The 16,157-nt window shown below is 49.2% G+C and overlaps 1 protein-coding gene across 7 annotated transcripts in view; it reads left to right on the top strand.

Moving 5' to 3' along the window:
• Window positions 1–16,157, top strand: part of SLC4A11 (solute carrier family 4 member 11) — a 244,862-nt gene that overhangs the window by 218,051 nt on the left and 10,654 nt on the right. For all 7 annotated transcript variants that reach the window (XM_083398303.1, XM_083398299.1, XM_083398302.1 and 4 more), the window contains 3 exons: window positions 2,252–2,420; window positions 5,470–5,643; window positions 12,490–12,685. In XM_083398303.1, coding sequence (XP_083254429.1) covers window positions 2,252–2,420; window positions 5,470–5,643; window positions 12,490–12,685 — 539 coding nt within the window. The remainder of the gene's footprint in view (window positions 1–2,251; window positions 2,421–5,469; window positions 5,644–12,489; window positions 12,686–16,157) is intronic.

The raw sequence follows: 16,157 nt of genomic DNA on the forward strand, positions 1-16,157 counted from the left end.
TCTTCTGAGTGCAGCCGGTCTGGTTTCCAGGCGCACAGACACACAAGCGCCATCACACACCCAATAACAACAACAGCTGCCAGCTGTTGTTCCTGCTGTGTACGGAGAACGGGGAAGACTGACCTTGCAATTTCTGGTCCACAGTCTTCTTCTACCTTGGGTCGCCATCGGCTGTTTGACTACGGCGCCCATCATCCCTAGCTCTCTTAGGCAAAGGGTTGGGGGTGATGGGAGTTGTAGTCCAACAATATTTGGAGGACACTGAACTAGAGGACATGCTTTTTCAAGCCTTGCTGGACCAGGCTTGCTTTGGCTGTGTAGCTTAAAAGAAGGGGGGGCATGGATATTGAAGGTCCTGGTGGGGTTTAGGGGAGGGTAAGGAAGAATGCGGGAGGCGGGTGGCACTGTGGGTTGAACCACAGAGCCTAGGACTTGCAGATCAGAAGGTCGGCAGTTCGAACCCCCACGACGGAGTGAGCTCCCGTTGCTCGGTCCCTGCTCCTGCCAACCTAGCACTTTGAAAGCACATCAAAGTGCAAATAGATAAATAGGTACTGCTCCGGTGGGAAGGTAAACGGCGTTTCCATGCACTGCTCTGGTTTGCCAGAAGCGGCTTAGTCATGCTGGCCACATGACCCGGAAGCTGTATGCTGGCTCCCTCGGCCAATAAAGCGAGATGAGCGCCACAACCCCAGAGTCAGCCATGACTGGACCTAATGGTCAGGGGTCCTTTAAGGAAGAATGCCAGAGTCAGTGCCACTGCTAAGGAACTCCAGGGATCTTGAATAGATCTTGGCTAAGGGTCACAATTCCATAGGGAGAAGTCATTTTCAGAGCAAACGGCAATATTCTGCAGCTCTATGTCTACTGTAAAATGATAATGGGAACAGCTTCTGTCGGGACCGGAGTCCAAATTGCAGATGTCCCATGCATTGCACCAAATGTGCATTTTGGGGGAATAATAATAATAATAATAATATTTATACCCCACTCATCTGTCTGGGTTTCCCCAGCCACTCTGGGCGGCGCCCAACAGGATATTAAAAACACGATAAAACATCAAACATTAAAAACTTCCTTAAACATAGCATGGCTGGTGGCCCGAATTGGCTGGCATGGCTGGCGGCCCGAATTTGCGCATGAGAGGCAGGTCAAACCATGCTTGGGATTCCAGAATGGTTCGTCCCAAAGGAGACCTCCAGTGTAGCAAAACTGACCAAGTGACTTTGCGAGGCTGCATTTCACACTACAGAAGTCTGCAGCTAGTTCATTCCTGCCTACTCATCTAAAATTGCCTCCGTCGAACAGGGTTGCATGGACCCTTGGTTCAGATTCTTCCAAAATTAGCACTTCCCATCCCCAGCTATATCCAGGTGACCCATTGAATCCTTGCCCCTGGTTGCTCAGGAAGATCAGGGCAGTTTTGCAAGGTCCCGTCCGCCATCTTGTTTCAAAATGGTATCCATTGGTTGTGATATCGCAAGAGTGTTCAAATGTATACCAAACACACAACTTTCCAAACAAATGTGGTAGATCCATCCTGATTTGTTTGCACAAATTTTGAGCAGGTGTGTTAGCTCTTTTTATTACCCTGGGGGCGCACTCTTCCATTGACAGACGGATAACAACTAATTTGCAACTATTACATTTATTGAACATTCGTTCTTCACGTTGCATATGACATTGCCCAACGCCATTGTTTATCCCACACTTCCAAGCGCATTTTCCTTTTTATCCCAGATTATTTTTTAATTCATTTTCCAAGTGATTACAAATCAAACCAAATTACTTTAATTTAATGCAATTTCTTAAAATCAAGTTTCTCGCTCCTGTTGCAAACATATGTCGATCGTTTCCTCCCGTAGACGCATCATTTCTTATTTAATGTCCAATTGATCTTTCACTTGTCGTTAGTCCATTCTTTCAGCTGACCACATTGTTTCCTCCTTACAGAAAGCGCCTCTGTTACATCTTATAAATATAAAATCCATTTCACATGCGTAGCCTTTCATAGACATAGTTGTTTCAGACCTGGGAGAATTAATTGCTATCTTCCATTGTTCAGCGCATTTTCTCATCTCTGTTCTCGCTGCAAAAAGGCCTCCCCTTCCTTTTTCTTTCTTTGGAAATGGGTTTCTTGCACAAGAGCAGCGAATCCACTTTCTTTCCGCAGCCTAAGTCTGCCCGCAAAACCGTGGCAGCTGGGAAGCAGTTTCTGAAGAAGCCTTTACTGCCTGTTTGTGTCTTTCAGTGTCTAAGTTTAATTACAACCCGTCGGAGAGCTTGTTCGTGTTGGCCCCCCTCCTTGAGCTCTCCATTGGCTCCGTTATGAGTGCGATGGGCCTGGGGTTCCTGCTCTCCATGCTTTTCTTCATCGAGCAAAATATAGTGGCATCACTCACAAACGCCCCAGAAAACAGGTATTTTTGTGTGTGTGTGTCTGTTTTGTGTTCACCTGTCCTGTTATAATTCTTCCACGTTTAAGGTGGAAGTGGGGTGGGGGTAGGGGCAGGGGGCATGCTGGGAAATTCTGCTTCCTTCACAATGAGGACTATACACTGATGGAGCGTCTCCACCCCCGTGGAGCCCAGACACTGAGGTCCAGCTCCAAGGGCCTTCTGGTGGTTCCCTTACTACAAGAAGCCAAGTTACAGGGAACCAGGCAGAGGGCCTTCTCGGTGGTGGCGCCCGCTCTGTGGAATGCCCTCCCATCAGATGTCAAATAAATAAACAACTGTATGACTTTTAGAAGACGTCTGAAGGCAGCCCTGTTTAGGGAAGTTTTTAATGTTTGATGTTTTAATGTGTTTTTAATATTCTGTTGGAGGGACACGGGTGGTGCTGTGGGTTAAACCACAGAGCCTAGGACTTGCCGATCAGAAGGTCGGCGGTTCGATTCCCTGCGGTGGGGTGAGGTCCTGTTGCTCGGTCCCTGCTCCTGCCAACCTGGCAGTTTGAAAGCACGTCAAAGTGCAAGTAGATAAATAGGTACCACTCCAGTGGGAAGGTAAACGGAATTTCCATGTGCTGCTCTGGTTCACCAGAAAGAAGCAGCTTAGTTATACTGGCCACATGACCCGGAAGCTGTACACCGGCTCCCTCAGCCAGTAAAGCGAGATGAGCGCCGCAACCCCAGAGTCGGTCACGACTGGACCTAATGGTCAGGTGTCCCTTTACCTTTTTACAGGCCTGGCAGAAGGAGGTTAAATCCTGCAGGGCCCTAGTCTCCTGGGATAGAGCATTCCACCAGGTTGGAGCCATCACTGAAAAGGCCCTGGCCCTGGTAGAGGATAGTCTGACTTCCTTAGGGCCCGGGACCTCTAAACTATGGTTATTCATGGACCTTAAGGTCCTCTGCGGGGCAGACCAGGAGAGGCGGGCCCGTAGATACACCTCTCCAGCTCCTACAGTCTGTCTTTGCCTACAGAATCATCCTGCTCTGGTCCCCCACATGCCAGGCAGCATTGACCGAAGGCTGTGAATATGAATTAAGAGACCGGTGTATCCAGAATCCCTTTCAGACAGAGATAAAGACCAGCACAGAGTCTGGCTGCCAGATCTATCAGGCCAGTGGTCCAATTAGTCCAGGATCTTGTGCTCACAGTGGCCAACTAGATGCTTCCCACCTTCCTCTCCGGTCTACAAGGCAGCGCAGCCCTCAAAGGGATCTGTGCCGCGGAGCTGCTCTCCCACGCTGCTGCTGCCGTCATCGTCGCTTCGTCCCCCCGGCGCTTGTGTCTCCCTCTGAGCCGAAAGTAGGCCAAGAAATGGAACGTGCTCTTGCTTTTATCCGGCGGAGAGCCCTGATTTATGCACAGGCTCTGCAGCGCTTGAGAATTCCCTTTGATGTTTCTGAGCTAACTAGAACCAAGCATCAGATGCTGGCTAGTGGGGGACGGTGTTATTTCTTCTTCTTCCTATCCTACAGGAGGCTTTCTGAATTTTTTCATTCTGTATCAGTTGAGAGAGAGAGAGGTGGTGTCTATGAGCACCAGAATTCGCCAGAACACAAGGCTATCTCTTTTTAACAATAATAATACAGCCATACCTCTAATAATAATATAACAATAAAATTTATTTATACCCCGCCCATCTGGCTGGGTTTCCCCAACCACTCTAGGCGGCTTCCAACAGAATATTAAAATACAAAACCTATTAAACATTAAAAGCTTCCCTAAACAGGGCTGCCTTCAGTTGTCTTCTAATAGTCTGGTAGTTGTTCTCTTTGACATCTGGTGGGAGGGTGTTCCACAGGGCGGGTGCCACTACCAAGAAGGCCCTCTGCCTGGTTCCCTGTAACTTGGCCTCTCGCAGTGAGGGAACCTCCAGAAGGCCCTCGGAGCTGGTCCTCAGTGTCTGGGCAGAACAATGGTGGTGGAGACGCTCCTTCCATTTTCCTACATGTAAATAGATGCAGCCTTCAGACTCAAACCCTGACAGTGTTTGTTTGGCATTATAAGCAGCCAGGCAGTCCTTTCTGACTTGTAGTCTGGGCTTTATGTTAAAAGAAATGCTTGGGGCAATAGTATTAAATGAGAACAAGCTCAGAGGTCAGTGTGGGCCCAATGCAGACGAAGCCAAGAGCAAGTTTAGCTCAGTTGGTAGAGCACGAGGCTCTTAATCTCAAGGTTGTGGGCGAAAGTTTCCTAAATTGCAGAGGGTTTAGTAGACTGTTCCTCGCAGTCCTTTCCAACTCATTGATATTATTATTATTATTATTATTATTATTATTATTATTATTATTATTATTTATTAAATGTGTATACTGCCGTATACCCATAGATATCATGGTGGTTCACAACATAAAATTACAATATAAAACACAAAATACATAATAAAAATAAGAACAGAAACAAACCATTAATCTCCACTTCCACAACACATTTAAAAGGGCATTAGATGTCAAACAGCCAAAGGCCTGGTGGAAGAGGAACTTCTTTGCGTGGCGCATAAAGTTGTATAATGAAGGCGGCGCCATGCGAACTTCCCTGGGGAGAGCATTCCACAAACAGGGAGCCACTGCAGAGAAGGCCCTGTTCTCGTGTTGCCACCCTCTGGACCTCTCGAGGAGGAGGCACACAAAGGAGGGTCTCAGAAGATGATCTCAGGGTCTTGGTAGGTTCATATGGAAAGAGGCGGTCCTTGAGGGATTGCGGTCCTGAGCCACTTAAGTCTATATAGCTCAAAACCAGCACTTTGAATTGGGCCCGGAAACTAATAGGCAGCCAGTGCAATTGGGCCAGGATTGGTGTAAGATGCTCTAACCGTTTTGCCCCAGTGAGCAAGCTGGCCATTATGGTTTTCTGTGATTCTCTTAAGTCTCTTGTTTCCCAAGTGCATAATGCTCTGTGTGACCCAAGAGGCTTGCTGTGCGTTGGGGGGGGGGGTTGCTGTTCTGACTTGGGTCTACTTGCTGCCACCTCCTGGCTAGCATGCATTTACAACTGTACTAACAAGAGTTTATTTCAGGTTAGTGAAGGGAACAGCTTATCACTGGGACCTCCTCCTTGTGGCTCTGATCAACATAGGGCTCTCCATCTTTGGGCTGCCGTGGATCCACGCTGCATTCCCCCACTCGCCGATGCACGTCCGAGCCCTGGCCTACGTGGAGGAGAGGGTGGAGAACGGGCACATCTACGAGACGTAAGTCGGGGTTAACGTTTGTGTTTTTGTTTGGAGGCCAGGGCAATCAACAGCATGTGAAATATAAGATAAAGGTAAAGGGACCCCTGACCGTTGGAATTTTTCATGGCATTTATTCCTCAGCAAAGGAGACAATGGAATCAGCTACAGTAGTAAAAAAAACCCCAACGCTTTGAACGCGTTATAAACATGCAACACCAGATGGCGTCAGAGAGCAAACAAATTGCCATTTTTACATATGGTTTTTACATAGGGTAATCTGGTGAACCGGGTTCGCGTCTCCGCTCCTCCACAAGCAGCTGCTGGGTGACCTTGGGCTAGTCACACTTCTCTGAAGTCTCTCAGCCCCACTCACCTCACAGAGGGTTTGTTGTGGGGGAGGAAGGGAGAGGAGAATGTTAGCCGCTTTGAGACTCGTAAAGGTAAAGGGACCCCTGACCATTAGGTCCAGTCGTGACCGACTCTGGGGTTGCGGCGCTCATCTCGCTTTATTGGCCGAGGGAGCCGGTGTACAGCTTCCGGGTCATGTGGCCAGCATAACTAAGCCGCTTCTGGCGAACCAGAGCAGCGCTCGGAAACGCCGTTTATCTTCCCGCCGGAGCGATACCTATTTATCTACTTGCACTTTGATGTGCTTTCGAACTGCTAGGTTGGCAGGAGCAGGGACCGAGCAACGGGAGCTCACCCCGTCGCCGGGATTCGAACCGCCGACCTTCTGATCGGCAAGCCCTAGGTGCTGTGCTTTAGACTACAGCGCCACCTGCTTCCCATAATGAATTATAATCAGTGTTTTTTTCTGGGGGCACACAGAGGGGCGCGTACCCATAAACATTTTGTGTTGCCCCGACTGACCAACGGACGAACTGACATGTCAGCTGTCTCCGCAGTAAAAGCGTGGACTGGAGCTCCATCGTTCTCCCCATTGGTGCCTGGGGAGGGGAGTCTGGGGCATCCACAGTGGAGGCGACAGAATTCGCCTCCTCCTCTTGCCAGGCTGGAGCCAGCCAGCGAGCGCTCGCCCCTCCTTGCTCAAGCTGAACCCGCTGTCGCCGGGGACCTTCCAATCCTCTCAGTGCCACCGCCACCTTGAGTCCCTCATCCGGGAGTTGGGAGGGGGGGGGGCAGCAAAATGAAAGTATTATAATAATAAAAAATAAAAGCAGCCTGCTGGATCGGACCTACGGCTCATCTAGTCCAGCGTCCTGTTCTCACTGCGGCCAACCAGATGCAGCAAGCAGGATCCGACCACTAGAGCCTTCGACTGCAGTCAGAGCAGAGCTGTCTGGGCTGGTAGCCATTGTCTGATCCTCTTTCAAAGCCATCTAAGCTGGTGGGCAACTGGAGGAAGGAGAATCTCAGGATCGTCCTCTGTGCCCATGATCAAATGAAATCTTTTAATTTTATTTTAAGAAATGCTGTGGCCGCTAGAGGGCGCCTTGCAGTTAGGAACATCTATGTTGGATGCATAGTCTATTCGTTTGGGTTGGCTGTAAAGAGGGATTCAGCAGAAAGACTGTGCCGATCAATGGCTATAGAAGTGAGCCTCCGGGTTCAGAGGCAGTCTGGGCCACTGATTTCCTTCAACCTCCACTTGTGGACTTCCCTGAGGAATCTGAGATACTACAGCTACTACAACTACAACTAAGAAACTACAACTAATCCAGAATGCGGCAGCTAGACTGGTGACTGGGGGCAGCCGCTGAGACCACATAACACTGGTCTTGACCTTTAAAGCCCTAAACAGCCTCGGCCCTGTATACCTGAAGGAGCATCTCCACCCCCATCGTTCTGCTTCAGGTTAAGAACAGTTTCAGGTTAAGTACGGACCTCTGGAACAAATTAAGTACTTAACCCGAGGTACCACTGTAGTGGGTCTGTTTTCTCAAGGGCAGAAGCAGGGCTAGAGGGCCTGGGCTGGGAGTCCTGTGGCTCTGCATATTGTCGAACTGCCAACCCCCAGCCAGTATGGCCCAGTGTCCACGGTAGGAAGCTCCCTTATTTACCAACCATCTCAGGATGGTCCTCACCGACTTTCAGTGGTTCTGCAGGGGTCTCTCCCAGCCAGCGGTGTGCAGTCAGTGGACTGGGGGACTAGGCTAATCCCCTAAATGCTCCCGTCCCTCTTGGCGCCTCCTTCCCAAAACCTGGGAAGCTTTTGCCCAGTTTAGGGAGGGAGGAGGTGCGATGCTCATGCACACAGTGTCCAGACGTCCTGGCACCTCTGCCCCTAACTGTTCCCCTATGAAAAATTTCACTGCACCCCACTGCTCCAAGATTGAGCTCGGGGCCTTCTGAATGCGAAGCAGATGCTCTCGCTGGATAGGAGTGGGGGAAGAAACGAGATTCAATTCTCATTTAAAGGTGAATTTCCTGAACCTGCAGCATCTGAAAATTCACAAACCGAAACAGACCCATCTTTTGACATTCTCGCTTCCCTGAATTTTGCGGTGTGGTTCACCAATCTAGTCTTGTGTGAAAACCCATGGGCAAGGGTAAAGCATGCATAAGAATGCCTACGTTATCAAAAGCAAGGCAAAATTTGCTGCACTCGGGGGAATTTGTTTTGCAAACGAATGTGTCTTAGGATAGGTTTGCATGAAAGGCTGATGAATTTTCTCAGGGACTTGAAGCAGACAAACTAAATGGTTGTGGAAATGTGGAGAGCTGAGCTTCATAAGAGAAAAAGACGTTGAGGTTGACAGATTTGATCACCCCTAAAAAGCAGAGACATCACCTTGCCAACAAAGGTCCGTATAGTTAAAGCTATGGTTTTCCCAGTAGTGATGTATGGAAGTGAGAGCTGGACCATAAAGAAGGCTGATCGCCGAAGAATTGATGCTTTTGAATTATGGTGCTGGAGGAGACTCTTGAGAGTCCCTTGGACTGCAAGAAGATCAAGCCTATCCATTCTGAAGGAAATCAGCCCAGAGTACTCACTTGAAGGACAGATCCTGAAGCTGAGGCTCCGAGACTTTGGCCACCTCATGAGAAGAGAAGACTCCCTAGAAAAGATGGAGGGCACAAGGAGAAGGGACGACAGAGGACGAGATGGTGGGACAGTGTTCTCGAAGCTACAAACATGAGTCTGACCAAACTGTGGGAGGCAGTGGAAGACAGGAGTGCCTGGCGTGCTCTGGTCCATGGGGTCACAAAGAGTCGGACACGACTGAACAACTAAACAACAACAACATCTCAAATAGTTTTGATTTTATAACACTTCAAAGTTTCATTAAGTATCTTGTGCCGAGGGTCTCAAGAGGGACAGACAACGCAGATGTAACGAAACATCAAAGTGCTATAAAATTAAAACCATTTGAGATAGAGGGGGGGAATTCAAGGGTGTTTCTTTCAACCATAAGGGAAGGGTATGCACCAAGTTTCATCAAAGTCTGAGACGGAGAGTGACAAAACCCTTGTTTTTTGCGTCATAATTATAATAAATAATAGTAATAATTTATTATTTATAACCCACCCATCTGGTAGTTTGGTAGTTATTTTTCTCTTTGACATCTGGTGGGAGGGCGTTCCACAGGGCCCTCCCACCAGATGCCACTACCGAGAAGGCCCTCTGCCTGGTTCCCTGTAACGTGGCTTCTTGCAGCGAGGGAACCGCCAGAAGGCCCTCGGCGCTGGACCTCAGTGTCCGGGTAGAACGATGGAGGTGGAGATGCTCCTTCAGATATACTGGACTGAGGCAGTTTAGGGCTTTAAAGGTCAGCACCAACATTTTGAATTGTGCTCGGAAACGTACTGGGAGCCAGTGTAGGTCTTTCAGGACCGGTGTTATATGGTCTCGGCGGCCGCCCCCAGTCACCAGTCTAGCTGCCGCATTCTGGATTAGTTGTAGTTCCGGGTCAGCCCACATAGAGTGCATTGCAGTAGTCCAAGCGAGAGATAATTAGACTGTCTGGCGAGTCTGTGGACAGGGAGGGTCTCATCCTGCGTACCAGATGGGGCTGGTAAACAGCTGCCCTGGACACAGAATGGACCTGCGCCTCCATGGACAGCTGTGACTCCCAGGCTGTGCACCTGGTCCTTCAGGAGCACAGTTACCCCATTCAGGACCAGGGAGTCCTCCACACCTGCCCGCCTCCTGTCCCCCCAAAACAGTACTTCTGTCTTGTCAGGATTCAACCTCAATCTGTTAGCCGCCATCCATCCTCCAACCGTTAATTTGATGTGGAATGACCCTTGCACCTCTCAACCCCAGGGATCCCTTATCAAGGGGTCTGTGGCTGAGACCCTGGCAAAGACCTGCCTGAGATACTGCAGGTCTGTATGTGATACCCTCTGCTGATGCTGCTTAGAAACTCACGACGGTCTCCCTGGCTGAGAACATGCTCTATAAATGTCTTGCCCATTTTTCCGCTGGCCGGACCCAGAGTTTGCAAGAGGGACGCTTGGTGCATGTGAGCTCACTAAATTCCAAAAAGGTTGCCCCGCTACTTGCCATTTGATCTTGGGAGTTTTGCCGATGTTATCTCCCGTAATCCACATCAAGGCTGAAGTTCCTAATCCCACCATAGAAATTACACTTTGCGCAGCTTCATTTGGCGCTATAAATAGGATTATCCTTGAAGTTCATCAGAATGCCTGGCCCCCTCAAGGGTTTTTTGTTTCTGCTGAGATGCCCTTCGATTTTTTTCCCGCTTTCCTTTGGTTATTTGGGTGCCACGAAAACGAAGGAAATCAATGCCCTCCTCTGAGATCTGATAGTTGCTGCTTGGAGAGGATCAAAAGGTAGGAAAGGGGGATTTGAACCGTTCGAAGAGATTTTGTGTAGCGTGCCGCAAAGCCTAAATTAGTTTCAAGCTCTGAATGTGGAAACGAGAATAAGAGAATCGCTGGAGCTGTGTGTGCTCATTGCTAAAGAAAACACATGAATTGTGCGTCTGGAGAAGCAGGGTCTCTGGCCCGTATAAATTATGCACTTTCAACAAATCCTGACACTTGCTAGCCACACATCCCTGAATACCAGAAAGCCCATTTAACTTTGAAGGTTTCTTCAGACGTTGCACAAATAAGAAGTCTGCATTTTCCATCGATAAGGACTAGAAACTTGATTTTTTTAAAAATTCAAGGTATTTCAGGATGCTGAATTTTTTTTCCTTACTGCAACTCCAGATCCCAACCTTGCACAGAACCCTTCAATTTCCATAGAATTATGGGTGAACATAGAAAGCTTTGTTGACGCCTTTTCAGACCCCTGGTTTCTCTATTCTCTATTGTTTCTACTTTCTTTGGCCTTGCAGAATTCCAGGTCAGGGACTAAGTCCTGCCCCTGAGACATGGCACATCCAAGGCGCTCACTATATAGCAAAACAAAAAGGTGTGGTCCAGAATCCCGACTCTAGTATGAAGCGTGGGACTCGTTCACACATACATGCAGACTGCTTGCTTCTTCTGTTTACCCAAGGGCTCAGCTGCTTGCATGTGAATCAACGGGAGATAGCTCAGTGAGCTAGAGTGCGGTGCTGATAACGCCAGGGTTGCAGGTTTGATTCCCGTATGGGACAGCTGCAGATTCCCGCATTGTAGCGGGTTGGACTGGATGATCTTCAGGGTCCCTTCCAACTCTACAGTTCTGATTCTATGACTCCTACTAAGTACCAATTGCAGCCGGAATAGCAGGAGCGATGCAACATTCAGTCTGCGGTGGTTGATCTTTGATGGCTCCTCCTCTCATGTACATCATCTCTTGGCACCCAGCCATCAAGTGTGCCCGGGTTCTTTGTGGTTCTTTGCTGTTCTTTGTTGTTATTTGCTGATATTTAATTTTACTGTTCACTATTAGATTCTAATGGACCGTTGAATTTTGCTTTATTTGATACAAGTTGTTTATTTTAAAGTTTTTGTGACTTTTTTGTATTGGATCAGATTGTAATTATTAACGTTTGACATTTTATTATGTTTTTATATGTGTCGGAAGACGCCCAGAGCGGCTGTGGCGACCCAGCCAGATGGGCGGGGTATAAATTAAAAAAGAATACAGTGGTACTTTGGTTTTCGAACGTAATCCGTTCTGGAAGACCGTTTCAGTTACGAAACGTTCGAAAACTGAGGAGCAAAGGGAAATCTGCAAACTCAGGGGAAGTCGTTCGACTTCCGAGTTGTGTTTGAAAACGGAAGCATTCCGGGTTTTCGGCATTTGAAAACTAAAACGTTTGACTTCCAAAATGTTCGAAAACTGAGGTACCACTGTATTATTATTATTATTATTATTATTATTATTATTATTATTATTATTATTATTATTATTACTACTACTACTACTACAGTCATACCTCGGGTTACATACACTTCAGGTTACATACACTTCAGGTTACATACGCTTCAGGTTACAGACTCCGCTAGCCCAGAAATATTACCTCGGGTTAAGAACTTTACTTCAGGATGAGAACAGAAATCGTTCTCCGGCGGCGCAGCAGCAGCGGGAGGCCCCATTAGATAAAGTGGTGCTTCAGGTTAAGAACAGTTTCAGGTTAAGAACGGACCTCCGGAAAGAATTAAGTACGTAACCAGAGGTACCACTGTACAGACGCTTCAGGTTGTGTTTTTTCAGGTTACAGACCCGCCAAAACCCGGAAGGGGTTACTTCTGGGTTTCGGGTTCGCACATGCGCACAAGCGCTAAATTGCACATGCGCAGAAGCACCGAATTGCAACCCGTGTGTGCGTAGATGTGCCGCTGCAGGTTGCCAACGTGCCTCCTGCACTGATCCTGTTTGCAACCTGCGCGTCCACTGTTCTATTATTTGCTCTCTCAAACGCTTGCACGCATCCTGTCGGGATGGGCTATCTCGCTGCTCAGTAACACACCCTGCTTCTGTCCTTCCTCCCCGGCCAGGATCGTGAGCGTGAAGGAGACCCGGCTGACCACCCTGGTAGCCAACTTCCTGGTGGGCCTCTCCCTGCTTCTCTTGCCTTTCCCGCTGCAACTGATCCCGAAGCCCGTCCTCTACGGCCTGTTCCTCTACATCGCCCTGACCTCCATCGACGGGAACCAGCTCTTTGAGAGGGTCGCCCTCCTGCTGAAAGAGCAGGTAAGCGCACCGGGTGGGGGGGGGAGCACGGACTTTGCAAGCTGTGCAGGATAAGGAGCTGAGGCCCCGGCGGACCTGCTCGCCTCTGTTTCCTGAGGAAGCTCATAATCACGAGTTGATTGCCGCAACTTGAAAAACACGGCCGTTAAAAAGCCTCTGATTGCTTTTTATGATCTCCCTCTGCTCCTGCCACCACCGCTGCCGCCTCACGCCCTGTTTGTTGTCTTGGCTCCGCTCCGGCAGCAAAAAACCCTACGGGCGAAACGTCGCTGGGACAGTTGCCAGCAAGAACATCCCAGTCATCCGGTCTGGGGGGGGCGGGGACAGCAACTTTCACCTCCTGGCACCAGAAGCGGCCTTGGTCTTGCCCTCTGCTTGTGCAGCGGCATAGCAGCCACTGTTTAGCCTTTTTGAAATAAAAGGCCCCCTCCCACACTGCGCAGTCGCAGCGGCAGGGGCGCCGTTTCCGCAGCGAGCGAGACCCTCTACGCTGGGGCAAGGCGCCGACTCGGATTGATTGGGCTTCCCCCTGCCACCCCCAAAAAAAGTGCTGAGCCAAAATCCAATGGGAAATGGCTTTTAGCAAGGCTCTCGCTTGCAGTTGCATGTGGTTAGCCCCCGTTAATGCCACTGTCTTGTGGAGGAAGGAGAGGTCAGGCCTAAGGCTAAGGTGTATTGACGTGGTTGACTGTTTCAGGTGGAACATTTTCTTGCAAGTGTGTCAGCTGGGAAGCTTTCCAAAATGCTTCCCTCACCACCAATGCACATGTGTATGCTCTCTGCAGAAAAATTATTATTATTATTATTATTAGAGTCTTGGTTGACCACAAACTTGACATGAGCCAACAGTGTGACGCGGCAGCTAAAAAAGCCAATGCAATTCTGGGCTGCATCAATAGGAGTATAGCATCTAGATCAAGGGAAGTAATAGTGCCACTGTATTCTGCTCTGGTCAGACCTCACCTGGAGTACTGTGTCCAGTTCTGGGCACCACAGTTCAAGAAGGACACTGACAAACTGGAACGTGTCCAGAGGAGGGCAACCAAAATGGTCAAAGGCCTGGAAACGATGCCTTATGAGGAACGGCTAAGGGAGCTGGGCATGTTTAGCCTGGAGAAGAGGAGGTTAAGGGGTGATATGATAGCCATGTTCAAATATATAAAAGGATGTCACATAGAGGAGGGAGAAAGGTTGTTTTCTGCTGCTCCAGACAAGCGGACACGGAGCAATGGATCCAAACTACAAGAAAGAAGATTCCACCTAAACATTAGGAAGAACTTCCTGACAGTAAGAGCTGTTCGACAGTGGAATTTGCTGCCAAGGAGTGTGGTGGAGTCTCCTTCTTTGGAGGTCTTTAAGCAGAGGCTTGACAACCATATGTCGGGAGTGCTCTGATGGTGTTTCCTGCTTGGCAGGGGGTTGGACTCGATGGCCCTTGTGGTCTCTTCCAACTCTATGATTCTATGATGATGATGATAATGATGATAATGAACCTACCCAGACTCTATGTTCATCCTCTGAGTCCCTTCTTCATGTGCCTCCTCCACGAGAGGTCCAGAGGGTGACATCACAAGAACGGGGCCTTTTCTGCAGTGGCTCCCCATCATGCGATGCTCTCCCCAGAGAGGCTCGCCTGCCACCTTCATTATACACCATTAGTTGCCAGGTGAAAACGTTCCTCTTTAACCAGCCCTTTGGTTAATTGACATCCAATGCCGTTTCAATATGTGTATGGGAATGGTGGTTATTGGGTTGCTTTCATTTTTATTTTAATTATGTATTTTGTGGTTTTATATTGTGATTTGATCCTATGAACCACCCTGAGACCTTCAGGTATAGGGCTGTCTAACAACAACAACAACAACAACTTTATTAAACTTATTAGGAGCTCGAAGCAACTTAGAACATCAAATAAATAGCACATACATTAAAACCAACATAAAACGAAGCAGAGAAAAACCCAAAGCACATTTGTATTTTTAAAAGGCAGGATCAAAACATCCCACCCACTGAAGGAGGCCGCAGATACCGTATTTTTCGCTCTATAAGACGCACTAGACCACAAGACGCACCTAGTTTTTGGAGGAGGAAAACAAGGGAAAAAAATTTCTGAATCTCAGAAGCCAGAACAGCAAGAGGGATCGCTGCGCAGTGAAAGCAACAACCCCTCTTGCTGTTCTGGCTTCTGTGATAGCTGTGCAGCCTGCATTCACTCCATAAGACGCACACACATTTCCCCTTACTTTTTAGGAGGGAAAAAGTGAGTTTTATAGAGCAAAAAATACGGTAATTACCCTTCAGCCTGGCAGTCCATCTGCAGCTAGGGGATTTTTTGCTTTCGTCTCCCCTTCTCCTTTCTGTTTCCTAAAGCAGGAAGGTTAACCAGTGCCCTGTTTGTGTTCCCCTGAGGCTCTTTTTGTGCCGCACAATTTCTGTGCTTCTGATTGCAACCTTTGGCACTGGCTTGTGTACCGCTCCCTCCCAGCAGAAACAGAAGGGTGCTTGTACGGTGCAGCCGTGAGCTAGGGGCACAGCGATGCGGGTGTCACAAACCTCCTGGGTTTGGGCCTCCCGAACTCCTAATGGTTCCACACCCTCTTGAACTCTCTCTTCCATGTCCCCTCCAGCTTTCCTTGATGGTGCTTGTTGACCGCAGGACTCGTGCCTGTACAGTGGTACCCCGCAAGATGAATGCCTCGGAAGACGAAAAACCCGCTAGATGAAAGGGTTTTTCGTTTTCTGTGGTGCTTCGCAAGACGGATTTTCCTAAGGGCTTGCTTCGCTAGACGAATCAGCCCTGCCTCTCCTGTCATGGCGACGGTCACTGCACGCACGCACGCTCGCTTCCCCGCTCCTCCGGCTCCCTCCCACCTTCCGGCCGACATTCCGACCTTCCGGCTGCCTTGCGCCGCTGCCCACCGCCCTCGCGCGCTCCCCTCAGGAGCCGTTGCCGCCAGCAGCCAGCGTTGCAGCCGGAGTCGCGCTCCTGAGCCCCGCCGCCCTCCAGCAGCCGCGTTGCGCGGTGTCCACAAGGCGCGGGTGAGTCCAAGGACTGGCTGCGGCAGCTGCCCTGCTTCTCCCCACCCCTCCCCGCCGTGGTGCTTCGCAAGACGAAAAAACTCGCTCTACGAAAAAACTCACAGAACGAATTAATTTCGTCTTGCGAGGCACCACTGTATTTAGCTGTTGTCGGAGTTGACTTCCCATGTTGGGCTGGTGTCCAAAGCGTCCCTGCCACAGGAAAAGACAGTCCCAGCATGCTTTGGGGGGGCATTGAAAAATCCACAGGCAGTGCCCTGATCAGAAGGCGCTCGGTAGCATGAAAGGAAGCAGCTGGGGATCAGGAAGCTTTTATCTGCTTCCACAGCAGAGGCGCCCGCAGGACCAGGCTGGGCAGAACATCTCAAACAGCTGGTGATTTATTCCTAACACATGGAAGCCCAGCTGTGGCTTGGGAGCAATGCTCCGGCCA

Source organism: Podarcis tiliguerta (assembly GCF_965153285.1).
Source record: "Podarcis tiliguerta genome assembly, chromosome: 9".
Classification (NCBI taxonomy): domain Eukaryota; kingdom Metazoa; phylum Chordata; class Lepidosauria; order Squamata; family Lacertidae; genus Podarcis; species Podarcis tiliguerta.